Here is a 27,097-nt window from a genome sequence, read left to right on the forward strand (position 1 = left end):
AGAAGAAGTTTCCTGCCCTGATCAGTAAGAACATCAGCTGACGGCACCATGCATTCGCCCACGGCACGTGGCCTCTTGTGACACCTTGCTTTTTCTTCCTTGCTCTAAACTGTCCAAGCTCGATGCAAATGGGCCTTTCTGCCGTCACTGTGCCCGGGTCAGTGGTAATTCACTCCCGTCTGCTGCCGCTGCTTTTTGGTCTATCTTGAAAGGATGGGTCTCACCTGGTCTCAGTTGCTTTAACAAAGAACAGAAGCGAGAGCAACAAAGATCTTAGGACTATGAAACCAGAAGATCAGGACCAGCGTCATAAGAGAATCAGAAGATGCAAACCCATTTACACGGCCCTTTTCTGGCCCATGGTTTATTGATTCGAATAAGTCACGCATGTCTAACTACACGAATGCAAACTTATTTTTCCAAAAGACAGCTCCTCCAAGGCCACTATTTTCTAAATAATAACAACAGGAATACATTTATGCTGGATTCTAAGAAAATAATTTGCTAATTATATAAACTCCCACTGCTCTTACATCTCTTTTCCCAAGCACTTTACACTGACTCCAAGATGATTCTGTGCCCCCACTTTCCTAGTACAGCAAATGGAGTGTTTGGGAGTGTCTGATTTAGAGACGGGAGGCAGCTGGAAGCCACCCATCCTTGGAGCGTATGCAAGATAGGAACAGTCTCAGCACAGACCACATCAGAGGCCACAGCAGCTCTGGAGGAGTCTTGTCCTGTATTCCATGAACTCAAAGACGCAATGTCTTAAGACATTTTTTTTTTTTTTTTTTACCACGGGATAATTGTTTAAAAAATAAATTAAATGGAAACCACACTCCTATCACACACTGGATTCAGTTTGTTATACTTAATGAAAAATAACCTATGTCATTCTCAACTTATACTTTTTCTATTAGAGGCTTGAAAAAAAAATCAGATGTGAAAAAATAAATATTCAGTTGGCATTCTGAATTCCCTCTCTATATTGTGCACTTCTTCCTCTGTGTGCTCTATTAAAAAGATACTCAGACATATATCAGTCAAAGATATTCAACATCAAAGTGAAATGAATGTGCTTCTAATCATTTTGGCCATACTGCCTTTTTTCTTTCTCTCTGAAATACGTAAGGGCATGACCAGACTTGACATAGGAGTTATGGTCTACATGTACATAAATTATTATTTTTGTTTTGTCGGAATCAACTACAACGAGATGCTTCCTGCAAGAGGCTCAAAAGGGACTGAAGGAAAGAAATTAGTGAATCCTTTCTGCTTTTAAGCACTCCACGAGGATTTAAATCATTTGCCTGCTCCAGTCCTGGGGTAAAGGATAGGGCTTTAGGATCACTTGTTAAACTGAGATCACTGAAAGGCAGAAACACTTACTTGGCTGGATTTTATAAGAATCTCTCTAACGTGCTATCCCCGAACAAAATCCTTCTTCCCCCTTGTTTATTTAATCAGCAAGTTATTTTCAAATTGAGGGTTTGGTAACTCTGATATGCTTTTATCTCTGAAGAAAAATGAGATCTTTGTTGGTGATAGATGAGGCTTTTCAAAATTTAATTTATGTGTTGCATATCCATGCATTCCTCAGTGAAGGCTGCCCTTGTTAGCACTGAGGACTCCCATTTCCTCTTTGGACATCTCAAGCTAATTAGAGCTGCTGTTTACTGCAGAAGTAATCAATAGCTTTCTACAGTGGATCACACAGAATCAGACCCCCATGCAATTAGTCCAGTGTAGATACACAGAGATACCTTAATTAAAACAAAATATGCTCTGTAAGAGATATGCTCTCATAGATGACTGGCATTCCAAATATTTTGACACATTTAATGTGTTTATTCAAAGGAAGAGTCTTTATGGAACTTTTCACTCATCAAATAAAGTTGGGTGTTTGGTGAGTTTCTCCTGAAAACATTTTGAAGTGAAAAAGCCAGTACTGAGTATTACACATTTGTGTTTATTAACATTTGGATTTAAATGTACTTCAAACACCAATAGAGCTAAAAGACTATGCCTTTATCTTGGATTTCATAGATTTCCTCCTCCCCTTCCCCCAGTAATTTGATTAATCTTACAAGGCAAACATTAGCGGGCGAAGGGGATTAGCATGAAATGTGCACCATGAGTTTCTTCCTCCAACCCCTCCTCCAATGTGGGAAGAAAGCGAACAGTCCCTGGCTCTCTGTTAAGGTACAATTTCCTCTTCTTTATCCATTTTGGAGAAACACGGCCACTTGACCATGGTAGATTCTGAATCTCATCATCTAAACCAGACCTCAAAAGTGCACTTTAGGGTCCCCTGGTCCAAGGAAGGGAACCATGGAAGGTGACGTGCAGTTAACAAAGCCAGATGCCTTATCATGGAGTCCTGTTCTGTTGTGTTCAGCTGTGCCAACCAACTCATCTCCCCACACCTAATGTTGACCCTCTCAATCCACCCACCTTTCTTTTTTTACATAGCTAGTCAGTCTGTCGTGGAGGACAAAGAACAAGACGCAAGCAGATTTTCGAGAACCTTCAGACCCACTGGGAGTAAAGACAATCCTTTGAAAAAGAACTGTGTACCCTAGCATGGATTTGCTTCAAAAGAGAGGGCAGCATGTCCCCGCCCCCTGTCCTGATCACCTTTGTCAGGCAACATGAAAACCAAGGTACTAGATTGTGTCAGCTGGCAAGGGTGCCATTAGATGTTGCGGAATGTTTACAAGGGGCCACCAGTTTCCTCACAGGTACGCACGCTTGCATTTCAAGAAATAATAAAAGACAACGCTTGGTTTTGCAAGCTCTCTTTGCTGCTCTTTTCTCCTGCCTGTCCACAGTAACGTGATGCAGAGCTTTCTGCTAAAGCATGAGGCTCCTCAGCGTCTGCTTTTGAAGAGCTGTATTCATGAAGTTAATATCAGAGCTAACACTACTTAGGAGAGGAAAACAAGCTCCATGTATTTTGTATTAAATCATCAGTAAAAAATGAAGACAATATCATTACTTTCAAAATATAGAAAGCCAATAGTTGAAATCATTTAGTAGGAAAATTTCTGTTCTACATATAACCTCCTAAGTGTAAAGAGTACTAGAGTGACACTTCAGCTACATCTGACTCCTGTTCGTTTAAGGGCTTCCACTCAGGTAAGGCTTAGGAGAATGTTGTTCAACGATCACGGTACTGTGAAGTCTCCCACCTGCTTTCCCTCTCTATTCTGACTAAAAAAACAGTGGATGTGACAGGTGGTTTTTGTTTTGTAGGCGAGTGCAGGACTGTTTCCAGTCCATAGACATTAGCCTGGAAAATGCTAGTTCATATATAAAGGTGAACATCTGCACAAGCTTGTTTCTGCAAAGTCCACCCTTGATGAGAACCTTTGCCTGGTGGCAAAAAAGCTTGGCATCCATGTTCGGCTGTCGTTTTATGACATTAGAAATCAAAGCCATTGCAGGAGATATGGAAGATTCTTTAGAAATACTAACTCCTCTCACTAGTAAAGGCCAGAGTTAAAACATAAACTCATCACCATCATCATCATCATGAAAAGCATGGCCCCAGTATGCTTTACGGCCAAATTGACAAACTGTCCCTTTAAAATACAGCATGTCCCAAAGCCTTTCATGTTTGGCATGTAGCACTGCATCAGGTTTTCCACAGAAGCCCCTAAGAATGGCAAGAAACTTTCTTAAAAAAAAAAAAAAAGTTCCATCTGGATGGAACTGTTTCTCAACCGAGCTCTTAAAACTGGAATTTCAGGTATACAAGAGGACAGGAAACAGATAACTTGGTTTTTGTCTTTTTACATGTCCATATTGTTTTTTAAATGCAGCTATGATGTTTCCGCCAAAGATAAAGAGACTAGGGTGGACAGAGCAGTTACCACGAGAACCAGCAGCGGGCTCAGACCGCAGCTTGCAGGAGCAGCCATCGATTTCGTGGTGATGTGGCTGGAAGGACCAGCGAGGCCGTTCTTTTCATAACCATGCTGTAAGAGAGAGCGTTTCCATTACCACCCACTGTAGGAATTCACTCTATCAGAGCACATTTTCACCACACTGTTTCTCTGCCCCACTCACACCGAGCTGACCTGCTCCCCAAAGCTGACCCAAGAGGTTCCCTCTGAGGCTTCAATTCACTGACTTGTAGTTTTATGGGAAGGAACCATGAACCTGGGTAAGCCCAGGATACTTCTGATAAACTGGCCAGTGCTAACGGCTTGATCCTCCGTGACGGATTATTAAAATTCATCTTTGGGGAAAATATTTGAGCTCAGGGATCCCCGCCATGCTGCACCTCCTCTCCCCAGGTCCCCCAGTAGCTGTGTTTCTCCTTCTGGAGACCACCGGCTGACGAGGAATGCTCGCTGTCTCCCCGCACCACAGAAAACTTGTCTAATCAAGTAGTGGTCCACGTAGAGATGGGTCACAAGTGGCATGAGAGATGGGCAGAGCAAGCCCTTCCTTCCATCGGCCAGTTCATCCCTAGATTCTATAGATGAGGAGTCAGAGGGAGCCAGGAGCTTGCCCTGCGTGTCAGTCACAGCCCAAACCACAACCCAGGCTTCGGGACTCCCAGCCAGCACCACTGTCCTTCCCAGGATGCTCTTCTCTGTCCCCATCCCTGGTACTCGCTCAATCCCAGATGTCACATCCTCACACAATGACCTGGGACTGGCACAACAGAATTAATGATCTCTGCACCCGTGACTGTGGAGAGTCACGTGGCCTGCCCTATCTACCTCTGGGTTGCTGGGGAGGTCAGAGGAACTACAGGTAGCTGAGCACTGAGAGCTGTGTAGCTTCTGTGGGGCCAAATGATCAGGAGACTGTGACCACAGAGTCTCACATGGCACTGCACGTGGTATTAGCGCTGAGGCTCAGTTCTGAAGTGAAGATCCCGGGCCCCACATTTAGTTCTCACATTGTGCTCTGGGATCCATCTCTGCACCTTGCTCAAAGGGCAGATGAACATGGAAGGTGGCTTAGACTTTCTTTGGGCTTGAAATCCTATCGTCTTTGTGCCCTTTACATCATATCCTGCCCCAGGGGCCCAAAGGCTATGTCTTTCTAAATGCAGGGAGACCCAAGAAGAAACATAACTTACATCAGAAAGACAGAGATGTGTACTGCCCGACACATTGGATTTCAGCTTCTGTGCCTGAGGAGAGACAAGAAACAAACCAAAAAAATCCTCAAAACATAATATGGAAGAGTAATTACTGACAATCCATTAATCAACTGTCTAGGGCAGTGCCTTCCAATACGTGAGCCACAACTGTGAGCCTCATACATAACTTAAAATTTTCTAGTAGCCACATAATAAAGAGATAACAGGTGAAGTTAATTTTAACGATACATTTTATTTAACCCAATATATTACCATTTCAATATGTAATCAATATAAAAATTATTAACGAGATAGTTTACTTTTTTTTTTTCATACTAAGTCTTCAAAATCTGATGTGTTTGACATGGCACATCTCAATTCAGACTTGTCCCATTTCAAAGGTTTAATAGCTACCTATGACTAGTGCCTATTGTAGGGGCAGCACAGGACTAGGTTACTAAAGAGAAAGTTTTGAAGTGATCACTCATTTATATTCCTGAATGTGAAATTTTGGAAAATGCCTCCTCCTATTTAAAAATGTTGCAATAAAAATCTCCACTTATTAGTAAGAGAGACAGGTCTTCCCAAAACTTGCTTGTTGATTTGTTTATTCGTTGCTCCAGTCAACAAACACTGAGCACCTACTATTTTCCAGTGCTGAGCATGTGGTGGTGAACAGAAAGGATGTGATCCCTGAGCTCACTGGGGCTCCCCTCTAGTGACTAAACACTCATTGTCTGAGGGCTAAGGCACAAGGCAGGAACCCTTTCAGATGGGTACCCTCGAGGAATCATGCAAGGCATTACAGGTCCTCAGCCCAGCAACTCTAAAAATGCTTCCAGGGCACTTATGAGAGGGCTGAGCTGCGATGGCTTTTAACTCCCTGTGTCCTCTCACCTGGAACAATTCTCTACTGGGCTTCCACCTGAGAACTTAGTTGAAGGAAAGGTTGCACTACTCAAACAATTATAATGAAAACACTTGTGAAGACTACTGACGCCAGTACAACCCTTTCATTTTACAAAGGAAAAGAGAGCCCAGAGAAGTTAAGTGACTTATCCAGGGTCACACAGCAATCTACTTGTAGAGTCAGGATATAGGCCAACCGTCTTCAACTCGTAAATTAAAATTTGGTCCCTCCTGCATCCCAGTGTTTCTCCCAGGCTCTACCCTCTCCCAGATCCCTACTAAGAACTTCTTCCACAGTGCCCTTCCTTGCCCCCAGCAAGAGGAGCCCTTTGGCACCAACAGACAGAGGAAGGCAACAGGATGAGCCCTGGTTAAGCATCACACCTGATCCAGGAGTATCTGGCAACCATCACTGTGTGGGGCAAAAGTTCCCTGTTGCAAGACTTTTGCAACTCGTTGAAGATATGCTAGGCTTAAATGATAGCATATTCACCTGAGGAGTAGTTTGTTGACCGTAATGCTACTTGGGAGGCATCATAATCTTTACCTATGTTTGCATATGCCAGCTGTGAATATGAAATAGAAACCTTTAAACACGAATCAAGAATAAGACACTGAGAAGCATCCCTGGGCTGCTGAAAGGTCACTAAATGTTATGTATAAGAAGATCAGAGGTGAAATTGGAAGAGGAATTGAACCTGACTCAAAAGGCTACTTTTAATCTATATCAATAGCAAATCTGCTCCACTGCATTGTTTCCTACAGAGAATAATGAGTCGCACTTTACGTGGTTTATTTCTGTTCAAGATTGGAATTGTGCCCAGATACCAAAATGGTCCTAAAACATCACATTCTGCCTTTTCTTTTCTAGGCCATAATCTACAAAGGACATAAACCCTTGCTAAGGGCCTTTGCATAACTAATAAGTTCACTAAATTGCACACAGAAGGCAGCGTGACTTCCAGACTAGGACACATTATACCCTCAAGTTGCTTCTGCGCTGTGATCACAGCTAAGTTGAACCTCGTGTCTGAGACCACAGCAGCCTCTAAGAGCTCTAAGGGCTGGGTAGGGCTTCTCCCTACTTTGTTCTGTATGATTAGCACCAGCAGGCAGAGTTTTGCTCATTGTATACACAATCTGCAGCACTCACTAGCTATACTTCAGGAACCTGTCGAAGTGCTAGTATAATCCCACCATTATTAAATGATTGTAGAAGGGCTTCTATCAGAGAGCCAGAAAAGGCCTCTATCTTAACAGATTTTCTTAAGTGGACCCTATCTGCACAGATACATAGATTTCTGACCCTCATTAGTCACTGAGGGTTTCACACTGCATACAGGATTTATAAGCCTTCCTCCAGGTCGATATTCATGAATCTAAATTCCCAGGCTCTTGCCATCTATCTGGGAATGGCTGGGACAACTGTTCAATCACACAGGAAAATGCACTTAGACCAGCTCCAAGTATGTGAAGTCCCTGGGCTCTTCTTTCCCCAAGGTGGACATCCTGTTGGCGTCTATATAAAGAAATCAGTCAGTTTCAGGACTTGTTTCTCTGTAGTCCCACTGGCTTGACCACAGCTGGAGGCAGCAGCCCCCAAGCTCGGCTTGCCTGGAGGACCATTCTGGTTGGCACAACTGAATGAACTGCTGCATCAATAAGAACAGGTAGCCAGGGCCCTACAGGTGTTCTGAGAAAACACCTTCTCTCCTGTTAAACACCTTCCCAACCCACAGACACACTCAGCACTCCAGAGGCTTAGCAGTCTGCACACGCAGGCCTCCAAATACTCTGCTTACATAGTGTATTAACACGCTTCCTACACAGAGGTCTGAGTGCTCAGGAAACCACCATGACTGGAGAGGCACAGCAGAGTAGCCCAGAGTTTTACCTACACCTAGCATGGGCCACCGGACAGTCTGTGTGTCTGATTAGAAAGGCAAATGTTACTGGTTATTATAATGGCAGGTGGCACATGGGTGACGGAATCAAAGGATTGCACACAGATGTGAAATCTTTTTAAATCTCTCACCGAACAAGATGTAGGCCAGGGTGGGTCTGCTGCCAAGACTGGATGGGTCAACTACAAACAGAGAATCGTCAGGTTGGATGTCCAGTGCCTCTAACAGTGTGCAAACTGCAGAGGGTGGGCAGGGCCTGGGGCGTAGACCTGGACATGTCTGGCTGGCTGCATGCTTATAAGTCCTATACTCAGCATGAACCCCCAGTGACCACTGAGGGTCTGAAACCCACCTACGCAGATGCAGAATTTACTTTAAAAAATCTGGGTCTTAAAATCCACTTTAGAAGCCTGAGAAACCTGTTATTTCCACATTTTAAAGGCTTTTATCCTGAGCATTTTTGAAAACATCATCAAGCTTTCACTGTCTGCCTCATCAGGTATGATAAATGCAAACAGATAAAATTACAGGGCGTCCTCTATTCCCAGCCATCACAAAGAGAACTTACATACTTTAAATGTCGTCTCAGCTGCTGAAAATTGGGATGGGCCCAGGAAAATTAAAATTAAAAATCTTCTGAGACTTTGTAAGTTATAAAGTAAGTTAGAAACTGGAAGATCACCTTTTATCCCTAAATTATAAACCGGTAAAGCTAAAGGTGTGATAATGGGAGTGTTGGCACAGTGCTCAAGGTTCTGTCTGTGAGCCCGGCAGCCCTGATCATTATGGGATATGCAGGGACCCAACACAGAACTTACCCAGCCTGCACCTGCCAGACACAAAACCTTACAGTTTAAAGTTTTAAAATATGGTATGTCTTTTAAAAAGAGATAAAGAAGAGAGTATATTTCATTTTTCTAAAAGTCAATTTGAACCATTGTTACAGTATGTTGAAAATGAACTATTTAATATCTTTTATGAAGAGTATTTCCCTAACATCTAATTCATAGTTATAATGGTTTGGGGGAAGCCACCTGACCCTGAGTTGGGAAAAACAACACCATCAAAACATATTACCTTGAGGTTTTCATCTTGAAAAAGGGAAGATAAAAAGCACAATGGAGAAGCCTGTCTACAAACCGGTAGCCTTCCTCATGTTCTGGAAAACCAGGGAAGCCTGTTCTTTAGTCCTCTAGGCACTTCATAAGCCTCGTCCCTACAGTAGCTGTCACTCTCCTGTTGTAAAATTGTCACTGGCGGTAATCCGCAAGTCCAGGCACGTTGCATAGTAGAATTTCCAGGGCACCATAATTGCAAGGCCAGACCTCACCAGTCCCTGGCACCAGAGGGTTAATAAATGCATTAAACGCCGTTAACCTCTGTTACCTGGAGTCAGAGTGTGACTCTCTTGCTTTTCACCCCAGTGATTAGCATTCAAAAAGCCTGCCTTGGTGCCAATGGTTTTCCTGTGCAGAACACACAGGCGCACACATAATTGTTGCTCTCAGTTGAGTTCCCACATGGGTGCTGCCCATAGTAGGCTCTCCCCGGGCTTTGGAGACAGGTCAGGCTTGTAAGCAGCGTGCTTGCTGTTTATGGAATTGGAGACTTAAAAGCGCACCCGCTCGGAGCCTGGCCTTTACAGAAATGGAGTCCTGGGGCTGCAGAGAAGCCAGTGTTTAATCTCGGGTTTTTGGGCAGCTGTCAGCCAGCAGGGCATGGAACATTTCTCTGCTCTCCTCCATGCATAAGAAAAGCCAGTTTCTGCCCTACCTCCAGAAAATAAGACCGGAGGAAGTTGCCCAATCCAATAGCAACAGACTGTCCAGGCTGCAGCCAAATAGTCATAATTAATGATGCTCTGGTTCTTTTCTCTCTTGCTTTACTGATTAGAGAGATTCGCAATGTTAGGAACCTGTTTGCTTAATGACAGAATACAAGCAATAAACAGAGAAATACACAGACTGTAAAATGCAATCAACTTTGCTCTCGAGCACTCACTAAGTACCTAGCTGCATCTATCACAGTTGTCAATAGCAGTTTATTAGCATACGAGTCTTTTCTGCAACATAAATCGGACCTTTGCTGGGGAAAATGATTGCATGAGTTCTTCCTGAAATAGTCCACAAGCAAAAGTTCATTTCTCAATTTAAATCTACATATCTTGTGTTTCTTTGTAAGACAAAATATATGAAGAAGGGTGTGCATCTAATTCCAAAGGGAAACTGAGCAGAGGAACCTGCTTCAGAGTTTGCATTTTTCAGTGTATTTTAATCAAATAAATTCACTTGATTATAGACTTCTATGAAAAGTACTTGCTATATAACAATTCTATTATGTTCTTGATACATATTTGCCCAGAGTAATTTTTGCATATTAGGAAAGAAAAAAAAAAAAAAAACTGGAAAAAAAGAAGCTGCTTGCTAGTGAATCAAGCTAAGTAATGGTGGTTTGCCCAGTGTTCTGGCTCCTTACAATCATTTTAGCTTTTTGGATTTTGCCTACTGACTTTTCGGAGAGCCAGGAGAGGTTTTCTTGCTGGTCTGGTTGCAAGCAGTTAGCCAACCTTTCTAAAATCCCTGCCATCGTCTACTTTGAAACTCACCTTCCTGGTGATTTGCTTTTCCTACTAACTTGGTCACAACCACTTGCAACCACTGGTCTGAATAATGCGCAGTGAAGTCAGCTGCTTAAAACAAGTGGATGCATGAATAAGGCCTGCTCTGAGGCCCTGGGCTTAGGTGTTTGTCTTGCAGAGCCTGTGCTCAGCAGAGAAGGGATCCATTTCCTCCAAGCTGAATTCTGCCAAATCCCAGGGACCCTGGCCCAGGCCAGGGAAGGAATATAAGGCTGTGAGGAGAGCTGGCGTGAGCTGGGGCAAGTGTCCTTCTGAGAAGGAGCTGGCTGGAGTCCTGGGGTGGCTTTTCGACTACTGAGCCTGGGACTATCTGGTCTCCTCTATGGACACTTAGTTTCCATATTACCTGAACATCAGCCAAAAGACTTTCATTACATTAAGCTCCAAGAAGGCCTTAAGCCATTTCAATCAGCACAGGTTTCAGGAAGACCCAGGGGAGTCAAGTTTAGTTAGTCTGGGCAAGTTGAGCCTGGTCATAAGATGGGGACCTGTGGTCACACTCCTTTACCTAGAGGAAGGTGGTTGGGCTATGTTTAGCTGAGGCCTCCAACACCACACGTGTGCAATGAACTGAGATGAAGCCAGATTGGGCATGTGTGTGCTTAGGTCGTAGCCCTGAAGGTGACCTGGAGACATACTCTGGAGTCCAGAAGGTGTTAGAATCCCGGCACCCATGGGGCAATCAGAGTTGTGCAATTTCGTTTGAGATTAGTGCTAAGTCTAGAGTAGAAACCTTATTCCCTGAACAGATTGTGGACTGGGCCCATGAATGGTCAACTGAGAAATTAAGTGAAATGGCAAAATCATTTAAAAATAACACATTTTTATGAAACCTTAAAGTTAAATGTCATTTTTCACTGATTTTTGAATACATGACCAAGGCCACCCTATCCCCCACCCCCTTTTTAAAGAGTCTACTGATTGGAATTCCCTGGCTTGTTTTGCATAAGCTACACTTACAATTCATGGTCTACAATTCCCAGTTACCATTTCTTTAAAACAGGAGTGACATTTGTTTGACACCCTCAATGGAATCTCAGTGCAGAATCTTTCCATATTTTTATAATTTATCTCAGTCTTTTACAGTTTTCTTGCCCACACCTAATCCAAAAGCTTTTTTTTAAAGGAATTTTACTTTTCCTGTATATTCAGCTCAGTACTCATTAAATCAATTGGGGTTTTTGTTTGTTTGTTTGTTTGGTGTAGTCCTATTTCAATTATTCATGTAATATCTAATTAAATGATGTTAACAAAATACCAAATACAACCAGCACAAAATGGCTTGCGAATATGAAGGCACTTCAAAAAGTTCATGGAAAAAGATTCATATTATCTTTTAATTCTATTTTTCCATGAACATTTTGAAGTCGAATGCTTGATGCTTATAAGCCTGCGTCTCAACTGGAGAGAGCAAAGGGCACAGGTGAGCAGAGAGAGAGAAGCCTGCTGGCTTGGGGCATTCAGTGGCCTTGTGCATTAGCCAGCATGTTTGCAGGGGATGGACAGGTTGGCTTCTGTGGTGAGCTGGTTAAATGAGGGTCAATTAAGAGAGCTTCTACTCTAATTTAGAACTTGCTCCTGGTCCCGGCTTAATTGATACGGTATGATAAAAACAACATAGGTTAGGAAGGTGCTAGTCCTGGCTTTTCAACCACCAGCTATGATTCTAATACCCTTCCCTAGTGTCTAAATCATAGGGTTGTTGTGAGAATTAAATGTGATAATCTAAATGGAAATCCTTTTAAAATTCAAGTTGCTGTTGACAATCTCTTAGCTCCTCTGTGGTCCCTGGTAATTCCTGGATTGGGGCAAGGGGTGGGAAAAAATGCAAAACCTGAGGCTAATCTGGCTTGTGAACATTATATTGAAGAGAACCCGCTTATGATCTTCTGTGATTCCTCGGATTTAAAAATGAATGCAATGAAAGAGACACAGTCCAGTAAGATATATCAACAGTCCTCCATTAGCTAAGCAGTCCCTGGGGCTTCCCTGTCAGTCTCCGGCACACCATAAAAGGATGCCTGAAGCCCTGCACTTGTAATTTAACACTAATGGCAGGATGGCAAGGCGCGCTGTGTGCAGGCTCTGTCTACAGCAGGGAGCTTAACGGGGCGCCCTAGCCGGGCTTTCTTCTTTTCATAACTTCACAGGATCATCTTACGTCTTTTCTGCTTTTCCCCACATTGGGACAAATGCAGGTTGCAAAATATATCAGAGAATGGTATGTTTTCATTCATGGTTAACTTGCTTGATTAATAAAGTACTGAGACAAGAAGCAATTATGAGCTGTATTTTAGAAAATTATGCCCAATTAACAATAAGATGATGCCAAACAACGTTTTGGTTTGGAGTAGGGGGTAGGAGATACTGTGAACATTCAGCATTAACGCTGTAAAGGAAACTAGTAGGGACAGTTCCAAAATGAAACATTTGTTTTCTCAAAATATGCAGTTGGAAATGCAAATGCGCAAGAGCAACAGAAGAGATTCATTGTTGTCCCTGATGAGAAGTGCACGAAGCCTATCTCATCAGACATGCACCCTCATCACCATCAGATAGTATTTATTAAGGCTCCCATTCTCCTGTGCGTTTATGTGCAGCTCAGAGCAGCACTGTAATGGCTCTGTGACTTATGGTGGTAACTAATATAAAACACCACAGGCTGGAGACATAACGGACCAGGGGTTTTTGTTCACCCTCTGGTTCAGAAGATAGAGTACTGTTGGTGCTACAAAAAAAAAAGGTAAAAGCAAAACAATTTTTTTAAATAAAAAAAAAATGTGCTTTTAGTAGACAGAGAAAAATATTCTAGAAAATGCAGGAAAATCAGGGAGGCTACCAGTGCTGGTGACTGTGACCATTACTAACAGCCTCCATTGACAATGACCCCATCTGCATTTTACCAATTACTCCCAAGGATGCAAACAATCTTCTGAGGGGAACACTCCCCTTTTGCACAGATCAGGAACAGGCGTTCAGAGAGGTTGTGATTTGCTCAAGTTTCCACAGCTTGGAGTGACTGTGCTGAGAGCTGAACCCAGTCCAAACCGCACCCATATTGATTCCATGCTAGACACTCTACCCACCATCTCACATGATCCTTACATCAACCCTTAAATCAACAAGTAATAGCTCTTGTTATCTTGCTGGCTGCTAAGGAAGATTCGGAGAGGTGCAGTAACAAGTCCAGGGTCACACAGCCAGCATGGACAGCCTAGACTCAACGGAGTGGCGGACACAGGGTACAAAGCACAAGGGGGTCCTCCGCGCCTCCCTGCAAAAACCAGGAGCAACTTCTGCAAACGTGGCTGCTGTCAGAAGTCAGAGGTCAAGCCAGGCTGGGTGACCTCTGCTCCCCAGAGAGCCCTGGAGGTGAGTGCCTCTAGTCATACCTGAGGTCCCTGCAGCTAAGGGGCAGAGAGGAGACAGCCACCCTGGGGGAAACTCCCAAAATATCTACCCAGTGCCTACCATCCCATTTTCCTCTCCAGACATTCTTATCCAGAGTGTGGCTCCTCTTGGGACCTGGAATACAAGGGGTGAAGGGGAGGAAAGCTTTTGGTTGAATTTCACCCCACAAGAGAACCAGAGCCATTTTCTTCCACATGAGTGAGTTCCATGGTTCAAGCACAAGGCAAAACCTATTATTCGGGGGAAGCACAGTTGGTTACAAGTCCTAAGGATAAAAGGTCAGTAGGGGATACAAGAAACTGGATGTATTTATAGTATGTGATCTAAGTGTGCTCAGAGGTATTCTCATAGGTTACCCAGAACAAGAGAGCATATTTATAGCCAACATGATGCAGACGTCCTATTCCTTTTTATTAAGCATGTTTATTACCCAGCAATTGGGTTAAGCAATTGTCCTAAGGCTGAATTATTGTCCTTCTCATGGGCTGGCCTCACTGCCCCCTGGACCACAGGTGCAGGTGGCCTAATGGCTCTTCCCAGAGTGCACTGAGGGGCCCAGTCTTCCCATCCCCACCCTTAAGTCGTTTCTTATTTTTTGAGAAACATGGTAAAAAAGATGCTTAGGAGAAGACATCATGAATGGGTGATCATAAACAACTGGTTCAACCTAAGGCTTAATTCTCAAGATAGCACAGGCTGTATGATGCCCAAGTTCATTTCTCAGTTGAATTTTGGGGTAAAGGTCACTGAATGCCCTCTCAGCATAAGCTCCTCCTATCTCATGGTCAGCAAAAGACCATGCAGGAGGAAAAAATAATGATAAAAATAGTTACTGTGCTGGAGGGTTTTAATTTGTTTGATTATTACAGCCCTCCTCGGCAGTAATGCTCAGCATTCTCATATTACGGATGATAAATCCCAGGATCACAGAGATTAAACTACTCTCCATCTTGGTCTGCAGGAGGGTTTGATTTTTATTGTAGCAAGAAGCCTGGCCCTTCAGAATCTTCTCCTCCTAAGACAAATCCTAAAGCATCCCACACACGACCCTCTCTTTTCTCAGGAAAGCAACTTCAAGAACTAACCATCCTATTGTCTGCAGGATCGCTGTCAAACACTGGCACAGTCAATGCAGTATTTTGCTTAAGCTACGTTATCTTCAAGTGGGTGTCATAAAGGAGTAAAGCAAATGATGGTGATACCTCCATACCACAGGATCGCTAAGCCCTGCCCCTCACCCCCATTCTAGCATACGGGGCGCCAGGTGCTGGGCTGGGGAATAAGAAGAGACAGCAGCTGGAGCCCGAGAAAATGCCTGTCCTGGGCAACAAGAATGCCTTCCAGCTGTGCCATCCTTGCTGCGACGACTATACCTTGCCAAACGTTACCAGCAGGGCAGGCACGGAGAGCCTGGGGAACAGGTGTCCCCAAACAACACCAAATTTTTTTTTTTTTTTTTTGTCTTTTTCGTGACCGGCACTCAGCCAGTGAGCGCACCGGACATTCCTATATAGGATCCGAACCCGTGGTGGGAGCGTTGCCGCGCTCCCAGAGCTGCACTCTCCCGAGTGCGCCACGGGCTCGGCCCCAAACAACACCAAATTTTAACCAGAAATACCCTGGAGCCCAGCTGACAAAGATGGGTGACATAACTAGCGAACTGAGTGAGAGACAGAAAAGAGGAGGCCCGTGTCATTTCAGGGTGATGGAAGAGAGGGCTTCTAGCCACTGCAGGTGACCTCTCCCTGGTGTCCTTACCAGGTGGGCAATTCAGAGTCAGCCTGCCCACCAGTCATGTCAAAGGCGCCACTGCCATGAGGCAGCAATAATGACAAGGGGCTGTGACCCCCATGTTCCTGGACTGCACCCCAGAGGAGGAAGAGCCCAGTCTCGTGGGACTTTCTCTGACTACTGCCACTCCCGTGTAATAGAAACAGGCGCTGAGCCAAGCTGGTCTGCCCAAGAATCACACTGCACTCAAGGATCCTGGGACCGAATTCCCCATGGTGTGCTCCATGAGCTACGTGGTGACCCTGCTTGAGTGCCGGGCCCGGGGCCACTGTTTTTGTTGGCTTTAGTTGTCTGACAATATACCTCGGACAAATTCCAGAAATATAATAACACGCACTACAATTCCAATGACAACATGAGGTCGTGCCTTCTCCCTGGTGCTACGTGCTAACATTTTCATGACTCATGATGATAGTATATAATTAAATTATAATGTAGGGCTCCCCTTTGTGTCAATCACTTCACAGAATGGTGAAGTATGAGTTATTTGAGGCGTTGATAAGAGATGTTATTAGAGTCAGGATCTGGGGTTGAGGCAGTGTGATCAAGAGGCTGTCTATAAAATGAAAAACCTTCTCAAGAGAAAACCAATTTATTGCTGCTTGAGCAGAAGTTCTTCTGGCTTAGCTGGTGCTCACCTAGTGCTTGGCAAATGGGCCTATTCTAGCTATTGGAGATTAGGGATAAAAGAGTAAAAAGAGAAAGAGATTATAATTCAGAGACACGGCACTGTGTGCTCAATTTGGAGGGCATCTGGCTACACTGTGGTTAAGAAAAATAGATCCCATGACCTGCCTTTGTTGAAAAGGTGACATCTGTGTTCATTAAAGGTGTGCAATAGATTCTGATAAAAGCTATTTTTCTAAGTCATTAAATTGGTTTTTAGGAACTTTACACTCTCCTTCATTGGAACAATTATTAAACTATAAAATAGAATTGCATAATCGCCAAAACCGTAATCTGAAATTTTACAGCCAGCTATAAAATGCTATATTATTAAACTAGACTGAAGATGCCCAAGCCCATTACAACTTTTTAAATGAATTATAAAAACCCTTTACTGCTGATAAAATAATCTTAAATTACAGTATTATGTATCCTAACAATATGTTGAACCAAAGTTTGCCACAACGCAAACATGCCAATCACGAAGAAATCATTAGTTGAATTAAGTTTGCAGAAGTCCACAATCTGATAACTGCTGCTTCAGCAAGGTGGCACAGCACCCGATGTCTGCAGGCTGGCAGCACAGCTTGTCCCCCATGGGAGGTGCCTTTCTCCATGTCCCTCTGAACACGAGACTAACCAAGAGTCAGAGCTTCCCGTGTTTAAAGGCTAGACAAGTGATACTTAGCAGGATCCTGGGGATTAAGGAAGGCTTATGGTAACAGCAATTTTTCCCCCTTAACATCTCCCCATAAGTGATATTTTTAAAATGCTAACTGTTTAGTTACTGAGTAGCTGCCACTTACATGTTCAATATCTATGATGTGGTGTGATACGCATATGTACCTACCAGGAAGCCAGGCCCCCAAGGTTAAAGTCCTGTTGTTTGGTACCAGTTATACCCTGATGATTCCATTTCTAATTAGGTTTGAATACACAATTGAAAATGTATTTCAGCACACTGGATTACATGGCAGCCTTAACAGAGCAATACACAATTTTGAACTCTGAATTCAAGCACTTTCCTGGCTGAAGGGCTATGAAAACGCTCTACAAGCACTTATTTCAAAAAGTGTTTTTACAACAGTCTCTTTTCTCCCAGGGCTAACATGGGTGGATTCTGGGATGCAGCTTCCCTCTGAGCTCATCTGTTGGCACTTGCAAGCAGGAAGATTAAATCCAAGGAGGCCACTGGCAGTGTCTCCATGGTAGGAAAAATTGAGCCCACCACACAGGGCCCCAGGGCCACTTGATAGCTTGGTCCAAAACTCTGCCATGAGGCTTCCAGGAGGGCCTAGAAGTAGCCTGGGTGGGGGGCCCTACAGCCTAGCACTGCTGCTAAGGGAGGACCCCCCCATCACAATTCCTTTCTCTCAGAGTGGGGAAATAATTTTACTCTGGGCAGAAGACCATTGTGCAAAGGAAATGCTAGGTGTAGCCAAGATCTGGATTTCTGTTTTTTATGAGACAAAAGTAACAGTGGGTGCTAGAAATGATGGAAACCTCACCAAAACCATAACCCAAATACCACAAATAACATGCAGTCCAAGACCATCCTCCTACACAAAAGGCCCAGGCAATGGGCCCCGTGTTGCCACAACCATTTGGACTGAGCGCATGTTTTGAGGGTGCAGCACTGACGTATCTATCCGGAGCTAGTCTTTCAATTCTGCTCGATCCCATTTCTCCTAAAGCTCCCCCATCCTCAAATTCATGTGTGAGAAAGTTGACTGTGGTTTGCTATAAACATTTCCATTCACTGTGGTTGTTTGGCAAGAGTGTCCTTTCAGATGTCACCTGCCGGGTACTTACCCAGAGTGCTGGATGGGTAAAAACATCAGTCAGAAGAAGGCGATGGTGTGAGACCTCAAAAGGCTGCAGACTCTTGCAGGTCCCTGAATAATGAGAGCCAGCTCAAGAGCCTAAGTTAACATCACCTACGATGCTATCCATGGATGCCACACCGAGGGGAGTGCTGCCTTGGGAAAACTGAAATTTCCCAAACTGGGTGTCTAGTAGTGTTATGGACTGAATGTCTGGGTCCCTTCCCAATTCATATGTCAAAGCCCTAACCCCTGACGTGACAGTATGAGGAGGTAGAGGACTTTAGGACATGGGGATTAGTGCCTTTCTAAGAGGAAGAGACACCAGAGCTCTTTCTCTCCTCCAAGTGAGGATACAGAGAGAAAGCGACCACCTGACCTGAAAGAGGGCCCTCGACAGGAACCCAGCCTGCCCGCACACTGATCTTTGACTTCCCAGCCTCCAGAACTAGGAGAAAGAAATTTCTGTTTCTTAAGCCACACAGCCTAAATAGACTAAGACAAGTGGTAACCACACACCCTTCTCTTGTTCTTGCTTGCACCACCTAGGAAAGATGTGGTCCAATGAACCAGTTTGCTCTCATGTCTCCTTGTGCTCCTTACATACAAGGAGGAAGAAAAGTGGGAGGATTCTCAAACACCTCCATTCCCTTGTTAGTATAAAGGAAGAGGGGGTCTTTGAGGCAGCCTTTGCTTTGGGCAGTAATTCTCAACCAGGAGCAATTTTGCCCCTCAGAGGACATTTGGCAATGTCTGGGGACATTTTTGGTTGTCACAATTGGAGAAAGGTGCTACTGGCATCAAGAGAGTAGAGGCCAGAGATACTGCTAAATATCCTACAATGCACAGCCCCCATAACAAACAATTATGCAGGCCAGAATGTCAATAGTGCCTGCACTATTGACATTCTGAATAATCACTGAATAAGTCTGACTTGGGGAACTGTTCTACTCAAAGCCAAAAGGTTCCTAAGAAATCCTTATTGAAATTGCCAGGGTTGGCATAAGGGTGTGCAGTCTACCTTCAGCAAAGAATACCGGGAGAAGTAAGTGACTTCTGATGGAAAATTATGTGATTCTAAACTACATATCAAAACTACCACTCTGACAAGGCCTCATCATTTTTTCTTATCCATAACAAGTCTACACAGGCAAAACTCCACAGCCACCTAGATCAGAAAGCCCACTGAAAAACAGCCCATAAAGGAATCCATAACTCAGCCTGGCCCCTCAGACCTCTTCTCTGTTACTGAAGGTGGGACAAAGGTGGCTCCCAGGGATATCCATGTGCTGAAAGCCCCTTGAAACTTACAACCAACAAAAACTTGTACAGTACTATCCGTGAAGTGGTCACTGCTCTGAGCATGCATTCATTACACGCAAAAACACAGTTAATCCTCATAACACCCCAGGAAGCTCTTCTGCTGTCATCTTCATTTTACAGAAGAGGAAGTCAAGGCAGAGAGGATAAGTAACTTGCCCAAAGTTTCGTGGCTAGAAGATGGTGAAGTGAGCCTATGCTCAAACTTTCAACTCCAGTTTCCTTATGAGAAGCTTCCCAATGTGTCTCTAGAATTAAAATTACATTTTGAAACAACCAACTCTGATGAGGCATTGTTGTATAATAAAGAATTTGACGGGCTTTTGTTCCTGGTCTGGAGAGAGAACCTCTAAATCCTTGGAATTTCTTGAGTGATAGGAGTGTCTTTGTTATTCATGAGACCTTTGGAGCATACCTGAGTATATGGTAATGGGATGACTCAGGAGCAGGGATAGTCATCAGAAAAACCAACCACGGGTCACAGCGTTGGGGCCTCGAGCCATGGTAGGTCAGCCTGACCTCCTGAACTCCAGGGACTGGAAAGGAGGGCTGAGGATTGCATTCACCACATGGTCAATGATTCAATTAATTTTGCCTATGTAATGAAACCCCAATAAAAACTTTGGATACTGAGCTTGGTGGAGCTTCCTGCATGGTAAATAGGTCAGTGTGGCAAGAGGGTGACATGCCCTAATTCCATAGGAAGAGGGTGCAGAAACTCTCTGATGGAGACCTCCCAGATCTTGCCCTATGCATCTCTGCATTTGGCTGGTCCTGATTTGTACCTTTTATAATAAAGCTGTAATCATAAGTATAGCACTTTTCTGAGTTCTATGAGTCATTCTTGAGGGGATCATGGGAACCCCTGAATTTCTAACCAATTGGTCAGAAGTGTGGGTGCCCTAGGAACTCCCACAGTGCAACTGGCATCTGAAGTGAGGGCAATCTTGTTGGGGACTGTGCCTTTAATCTGTGGAGTCTGACACTGACTCTGGGTGGTTAGCGTCAGAATTGAGCTGTACTGCAGTACAGCAGTTGGTGTCAGAATAGGCGTCATTAGTTTTCTTTATGCTAGTCTGACACTTCAATCTGCCAGATGTTCAGCAAGAATTTAGGGACTGATTTAATCTATAGTGATGAATAATGTTACCCAGAAACAAAATGTTTAAAGATTTAGGTAATGCAGTGTAGCCATGTAAAATGCAGAGAGAGGAAGGAAAATGCTACTTTGCTATGTCTCCTGTCCTAGTGAAGCCTCTCTGTGCCTTTGGTCTCTTGTCTGAAAAATGGGAATAATAACAGTGCTGACCTCATGAGGTCACTGTGAGGATTACTCATGGGAAGCACTGAATATGAATTTGCTTAATTAATGCCAAACCATAAAAAGCTAAGGCAAGGCAAGTTATCAAAGTAAATTGTCCTGGGATCTGTCATAGGATTAGATTGTTTGTAATGTTTCCCAGAGTGGGGTTTGGGGACCACTGGTGGTAAATGACATTATTTTAGGCAGCATACAAACATTTTTATTGCTTTGATTTTAATATTTATGTATTAATTTTAATATTTATGTATTGAGTTTAATAGAGAGAGAGCTAGTACATTGAACCCATGATTCTACATGCTATTAACACCTTCAGGTGAGTCTAAAAGGTGATAGCGTGTATATAAACAGGTATATCTTGTAATTGAGTTTAAAGATAATAAGAAATAACAGGACCGTGGAGTGCACATGCAGGGAAACCTGCAAAGTCCTAGTCTTTGAGGCTAAGAGGCAGAGCTAGTTCTCAAGCATCATCTTTTATGCAACTAAGCACATTTGCTGTTAACAAGTGTGTCACCTCTTCCCAATGTCAGCATTGGTTGAACAGAGGTGGCAACGGTCCCTGGCAGACAGTCTCACTCTGGTGATCAGGCTAGGCCATGATCTGACTAGTGTGGAAGCTCCATATCATGGCTCCAAGAAGCTGATTATTAGAATAATGCTCCCTGGAGACGCCTTCGGGGCACAGAAAGATGGAATCTGGAATAGTTCTAATCCTTCAAGATCTGGTTCTTTCTTTATGGCCTTTGATTTCCCTTTCTTTTTGGTCTGGTGTCCAAAGAACATTCCACCCCTTCCCCTCTTTCCATGGGACTGTACAGTCACCACATCTCAGAATTGGCAGGATATCATTTGGTTCAAACCCTTCTGACAAATTAAGAAAGCAAAATCTAAAGAGCTCTGTCTTCTTCCTCCATTACCCCAGAGCCCCTGGGAATAGCCTTCCTTTATGGCCCCAGTGTCCAGAGTTCAAGCTCTAAAACATCTCTCCAGTCACAATGATAGTGGTGGCCTCTTCCTGAGTGCTGAGGGTTGGCTGGTCATTGTGCTGGGCCCTTTGCATACTTGCACTGTTCTTTAATCCTCATGGCCATCCCAAGTGGTCAGTGGTGTCTTACAGCAGAGATTCAGAGAGGGTAAGAAAGATGCTCCAGGTCACAGAGCCATGTGTAGAGTCAGGATTCTCACTTGGGTCCAGCCAGCTCCAAAGTTCATGGTCTTCCCAGCAAACCAACTCAGCCCCAGGTTAAAAGGAAAGTGCCCTCAGGGTAGCCCCACCCTGCTGGGAGGGGCGGAGTAAGTAAAGGGGGGAAGGTCTTTCCCTTTGCCAGGGGCCTGGCGTGGAAATCAGCACCTCTCCCCTTCTGCTTCCTTCTTCCAGGGCTGCCTTCCTATACCATCAACCTGTGCAAATCCCACCACCCTGGACCAGCAATCAAGTGCTTCTTCTTGGGTGGAAGATTAACGGGACACCAAAGTACCCCATTGCTCTGCTAGCATAAATTGTAAGAAAAACATTTAGAATATTGATTAAGTGCTTCATGCTAGAAGATTTAAATTTACCTCCTGTATTTCCAGGATTAGCTGACATAATGGGGTCAGTCTGCTGGCACAAATGATTTACAGAACACCCATTGGCAGCTTTCCTTTTAAAACTCAACACTTAAAATTTTCACTTGGTCACAGCCAGTGGAGCCCTGGGTATGTAGCAGCTTTGGATAATTGCCTTCCTGCCACATCTAGGCTTTGGGGGGTTGGCACCTGGGAAGAGATGCAAAATCATTTTGGGTCTGGTCTGACCCTCTCTAGAACAAATGGAAATAGTTTGGGTCTGATGAGGTACTAGGGCAGTGGGGGGGAGGGGGAGGGGGGCAGTCTAAATACAGATTATTGTTTTCAATATAGTCTAATGCAGAATACATAGGAGTTAAATGGGATTGTGTTCCACCTCCTACCAAATCTGGCAACACTGGGCTGCACCCTACAGTGCTCAGCCTGTTTCTATGAGCTTGACCCTACTCTGGGAGGAGAAGAAAAGGTATGGAGGCTTTGCTGGGAGGCCGGGAAGGTGTGGACCTAGACTGAAATCCAGTGAATGTTGCAGGTTCTCTGCTCCAAGCAGATGCCCACCTCAAGGCCTCTGCCCCCTCCCCAGCCCACAGAGATGCCCCAAGCATCCCTGCTGTGAATTCCTTAGGGCTTCATGGTCTGACCCCAGAGAAAATGATACATCTGCTGGGGGTGCAGGGGGAAGGACAGCAGACCTCTGCACTGCTGATTTTAGCAGGAAGCGTTCTTCCAAAGGCTATGCATGCAGACTCGGCTCAGATCTCCTGTATCACTGAGCAAGCTGCTTTGCTGGTTCCTTTCTGGAATGCTGCCTTAAAGTCCCACTAGGATGAGGGGAAGAGACTTAAACCTGAGATCTGCCACCACTGGCCTTCCGTGTCTCACCCACAGGTGTGTTTTATTTGGCTCACAAAAAAACTAACTTTGAATGTGGCTTACACTATTCACTAGAGCTCCTGCCAAGTGTCGCTATCCTACACCCATCCTGCTCATCTGGTTCTGAGCGCATGTCCCCTGACCTATCACATCACGTTCAGGGGCAGAGAGGGGCAGAGAGAGGGAATCTTTCTCAGGGGTCCCAAGCCCAGGCCCAGGGCTACAGTTCCCAGTCTCTCCATTACTCTATGTGACCATGTAAATCATAAGTCTACAAATACCATATTAAGAGGTGTTGGCTGTAGACCAGCAGACATTTTTCCAACACTGACTTACATCTCCAAAGATATTCACTTTAAATAAGCAAAAGTATAGTCCATTTAGTTTAAATATCTTGAGTTTTTTCCAGCTATCAGACCACTCAAGTGCGCAGAAGATGGAGTAATTGGTAGGATTATTAATGTTTCTTTGTTTTCCATGTGACCACTTTGTACAAGTTAGAGGAATTTGCCAACAATGGCACAGCCTGCATCATGCTTGTTACTAATATGATGGCCAATTAATCCTGACATGGGAGCTTGGCGGGTTACCCAAAACCCAGTATTTTATCACCTCAGGGGGTTAGCACTTGGACACTTCCATTACATTTTATCCTAATCAATCAACGCTCCTTTTTCAAAGCACAGCCTTTCATAGGAACCACAGATGAATCCTACCTTCACTACACCGTGGCCAGACATTTCCCCAAGCAGAATTGTGTCTGGTTTGTTGATAATCACACTTCGAAGCAGACTTTTGAAAATGTTTATTCATATTTCTTTCCTTCCAAGGGGGAAATCTATCTCAAATGTTAAGACAGAAACTCTAGTCCCCAAGAGTTTTCTCATATTATCGTATATTTAAAAATATTACAAGGGGGCGCTTCTCAAGGGAGGTGATCTTTAGAGCTGCCAGAGATAGTTGACTTTCTCCAAGTCTGTTACCAATGGATCCCAAGCTGGTTTAAGTCAGTTCTATTCTGAGAAATGACATGTGTGACTGGGACAAACGCCATGCTAAGATATTTCTAGGTCCCCCTGGAAAATGGTAATTTATCTGGAGACAGCCAGGCAGGCAAAGGAAGGACAGATGGGAAGAATGAATCTCCTGGGAGCCCCACAGCAAGGCAAAGTCTTAAGTCAGCTCGAAGGACCACGTTCTTGGGGTGAAGACCCATCACTCAATGCTCTCATGCCCCCAATCCTAACCTCAAATGATCCCTTCCACCATTCTTCATATAGGTCACCATCAGAAGGCCATCAGGTTGCAAAAACTTTTACTGGCCAAAAAAAAATAGTTTGACTGACTTCAGTCCTTCCTCTGTTTCTGGTTTTTGCTCCCCCCCCTCACTATCCACTCCTAACCCCCCAAAAAAGCCCTGGGTGCCCCGGGTCGTAGAATAGACCGTGCTGATTTTGGTTTCACTAGCCTCTTCCTGCCTCAGTTGTCTCCTTTGTAAAAGGGAAGGATGTCTTCCACACTTGACTCGTGTGGCTGCTGAGAGGAGAAAAGGGGACAAAGACCGCAACATGTTCTGGAAAATATAACACACCACACCACAGCAGTATTCCCTACCATGCCCCAACTGCTGACCCCCAGGCAAGGCACAACACCACCGTCCGTCTCTGCAAAGGAATCATGTGGCCAGCTGACTTGGGATCAGGTGTCACACATGACATTTGTGAAGCACCATTCTGGAGCATTCGCTGTGGCCCACTGAATCCTCCCAACTGTAGCAGCTAGGCCACATTCGTGCTTTGTAGAAGAGGATACTGGGGCTCAGAGGGGTTAGCACTTGCCGAGGCCTCAAAGCTGGTGAGGACGGAGCAGGGTCTGACGCGGGCTTGTCTGCAAAGAAGCCCACAGCCTCATCCCCTGCCTCACGTGTGCAAACACGGCTCAAGTCGGCAGGTGTCTGGGGTTCCTGGGGAACCCTTCAGGGCCCTCTGGAAGCAAAATGCTGTTTAGCTCCAAAATATGTGGATACTGCTTGTATCTGGAGAAGAGAGGTGTGGCCATCCCTCATTTCTGGCCAGTCCCACACCTCCATGTCCCCCTCTGCTGAGAAGTTAAAGGACACCCTGAGATAAACGCACTCTTCAATTTCGCTTTTGCCCCATTTATGAAGCAGAGTTCCTACCACTAACACAGGGAAAGGAAAGGCAGGGATTCTCCGGAGGGCTCCTGTGTACCCTGACGTTGCCAGGGAAACCCTGCCATTTACATAGCCCTGCTGGCAGGGAGGGGCGGTGGGCAGGAAAGTGACCTGTGTCGGAGGCAAAGCTGTGGTTGTCTGTGTGGCCGAGCCCAGCACTGCACCATGGAAAGCCAGGAGCAGAGATGGAGGCAGGGTGGCTGGGGAGGCAGGGATCCCCTGTGCTGACGACTCCTCTCCTGCTCATGCAGGAAACCCTCATTTCATGGAGTTCTCAATGATGACTATTCTGAGATGTCATTCATTAACTTAGAATAACCTTCTAAAAATGTTGACAAGCTGCATCTTGCCTGTTATTCTAAGTTCACTGAGGAGTACTTTTTTGTTCTTGAATGCTCATCTCCACGAAGTTTCCAAAACACAGAACGGACTGAATAAACAGACTGAATGCTGGCTCTGCAGTTACCCTCTGTGCATCTGGACGTGTGCAGAGAAGAAGCTGGTTTTGCTGCATCCAGAGCACACCTTTTCTCCTGATTAGAAACCACCACTGGCCCACCTTATCCTATCATATCACCTTATGATGATAGGGTCCTATCCCTCATCTGGCCACTTCTCTTTATTGACACCTGAAACTGAGGGGGCCCAAAGAACACAGAAGGCTGACCCAGGAAGAAGCCAGGCATCGGGCACTGAGCACCGGGCACAGCCAGATGTGAAGAAGAGACCCTGTACCCTGCCTGACTCCAGATCTGCCTCCAGTTGGCCAGGGGACTTCGTACAAGTCACTTCCCTTCTCTGAAACTCAGGGCCTGCTGCAGAATAGAGCAGTTGGGTGTCACAGCATCCCCCGAGCCTCCTCCTCGTTCAGGCATTCTCTGCACAGTGCTTTGGAGATGGAAGTGCTCAGGAAATGCTTTGAAGTAGGAAGAACATCTGGCTGGCCTTGGGCTGTGTAGTTTCCCCATGTGCCCTCTCCTTAGTGTTGTGTATGAGTGAGCGCATCTGAGAGTGTATGTTGGGGGTGGAGACCCAGCAGGACAGAGGACAGACACCAAAGCTCAGATGAATGACATGGAGGATATCCAAGAAGAGGGGAGACATTGGAGTGAGGATATATCAAGTAAATCAGAAGTAGAAAAACTGCCTGACACGTTCTAGGGAACAAAGTGGGTTGTGGGACAAGGTGGTATTTGGCCAAAGAAGCCTTATGGTGAGAATTCCAATGAGGCCAACCTTTGGCAGGGGAATGGGGTGTACTCCAGTGACAAGTGTGCAGTGACAGCACGGTGCCTGGCACATAGGCTACACAAATGTCCTCTTGCCCAGCACGGCAGGAGGCAGAAGCCACCATGTAGTCACCACTACCCAAAAAATGCAGAAAAAAAACGTGAACAGAATGAGGCTATTGGATTCTGAGTGATGCTTCGGTGACCCACTAGCTCTGCAGATCTGAGCAAAAGTGTTAGCTCTCTGAGCTCCCACGTCCTCAAATGAAAGAACAAGGCTACAATAGTATAGTAGTAGCATCTCCTGCATCATCAGGAGGATAACATTCAAAGAGGCAAAGAATG

The 27,097-nt window shown here is 44.8% G+C and overlaps 1 protein-coding gene across 1 annotated transcript in view; it reads right to left on the minus strand.

Annotated features, from left to right (window-relative positions):
• Positions 1-3,754: 3,754 nt before the first annotated feature.
• Positions 3,755-27,097, minus strand: part of GFRA1 (GDNF family receptor alpha 1) — a 192,706-nt gene continuing 169,363 nt past the window's right edge. The window contains exons 8-9 of the mRNA XM_063102837.1: positions 5,099-5,152; positions 3,755-3,980 (exon numbers count right to left, since the gene is read on the minus strand). Coding sequence (XP_062958907.1) covers positions 3,825-3,980; positions 5,099-5,152 — 210 coding nt within the window. The 3' untranslated portion in view covers positions 3,755-3,824. The remainder of the gene's footprint in view (positions 3,981-5,098; positions 5,153-27,097) is intronic.

Source organism: Cynocephalus volans, chromosome 7 (genome assembly GCF_027409185.1).
Source record: "Cynocephalus volans isolate mCynVol1 chromosome 7, mCynVol1.pri, whole genome shotgun sequence".
Taxonomy (NCBI): domain Eukaryota; kingdom Metazoa; phylum Chordata; class Mammalia; order Dermoptera; family Cynocephalidae; genus Cynocephalus; species Cynocephalus volans.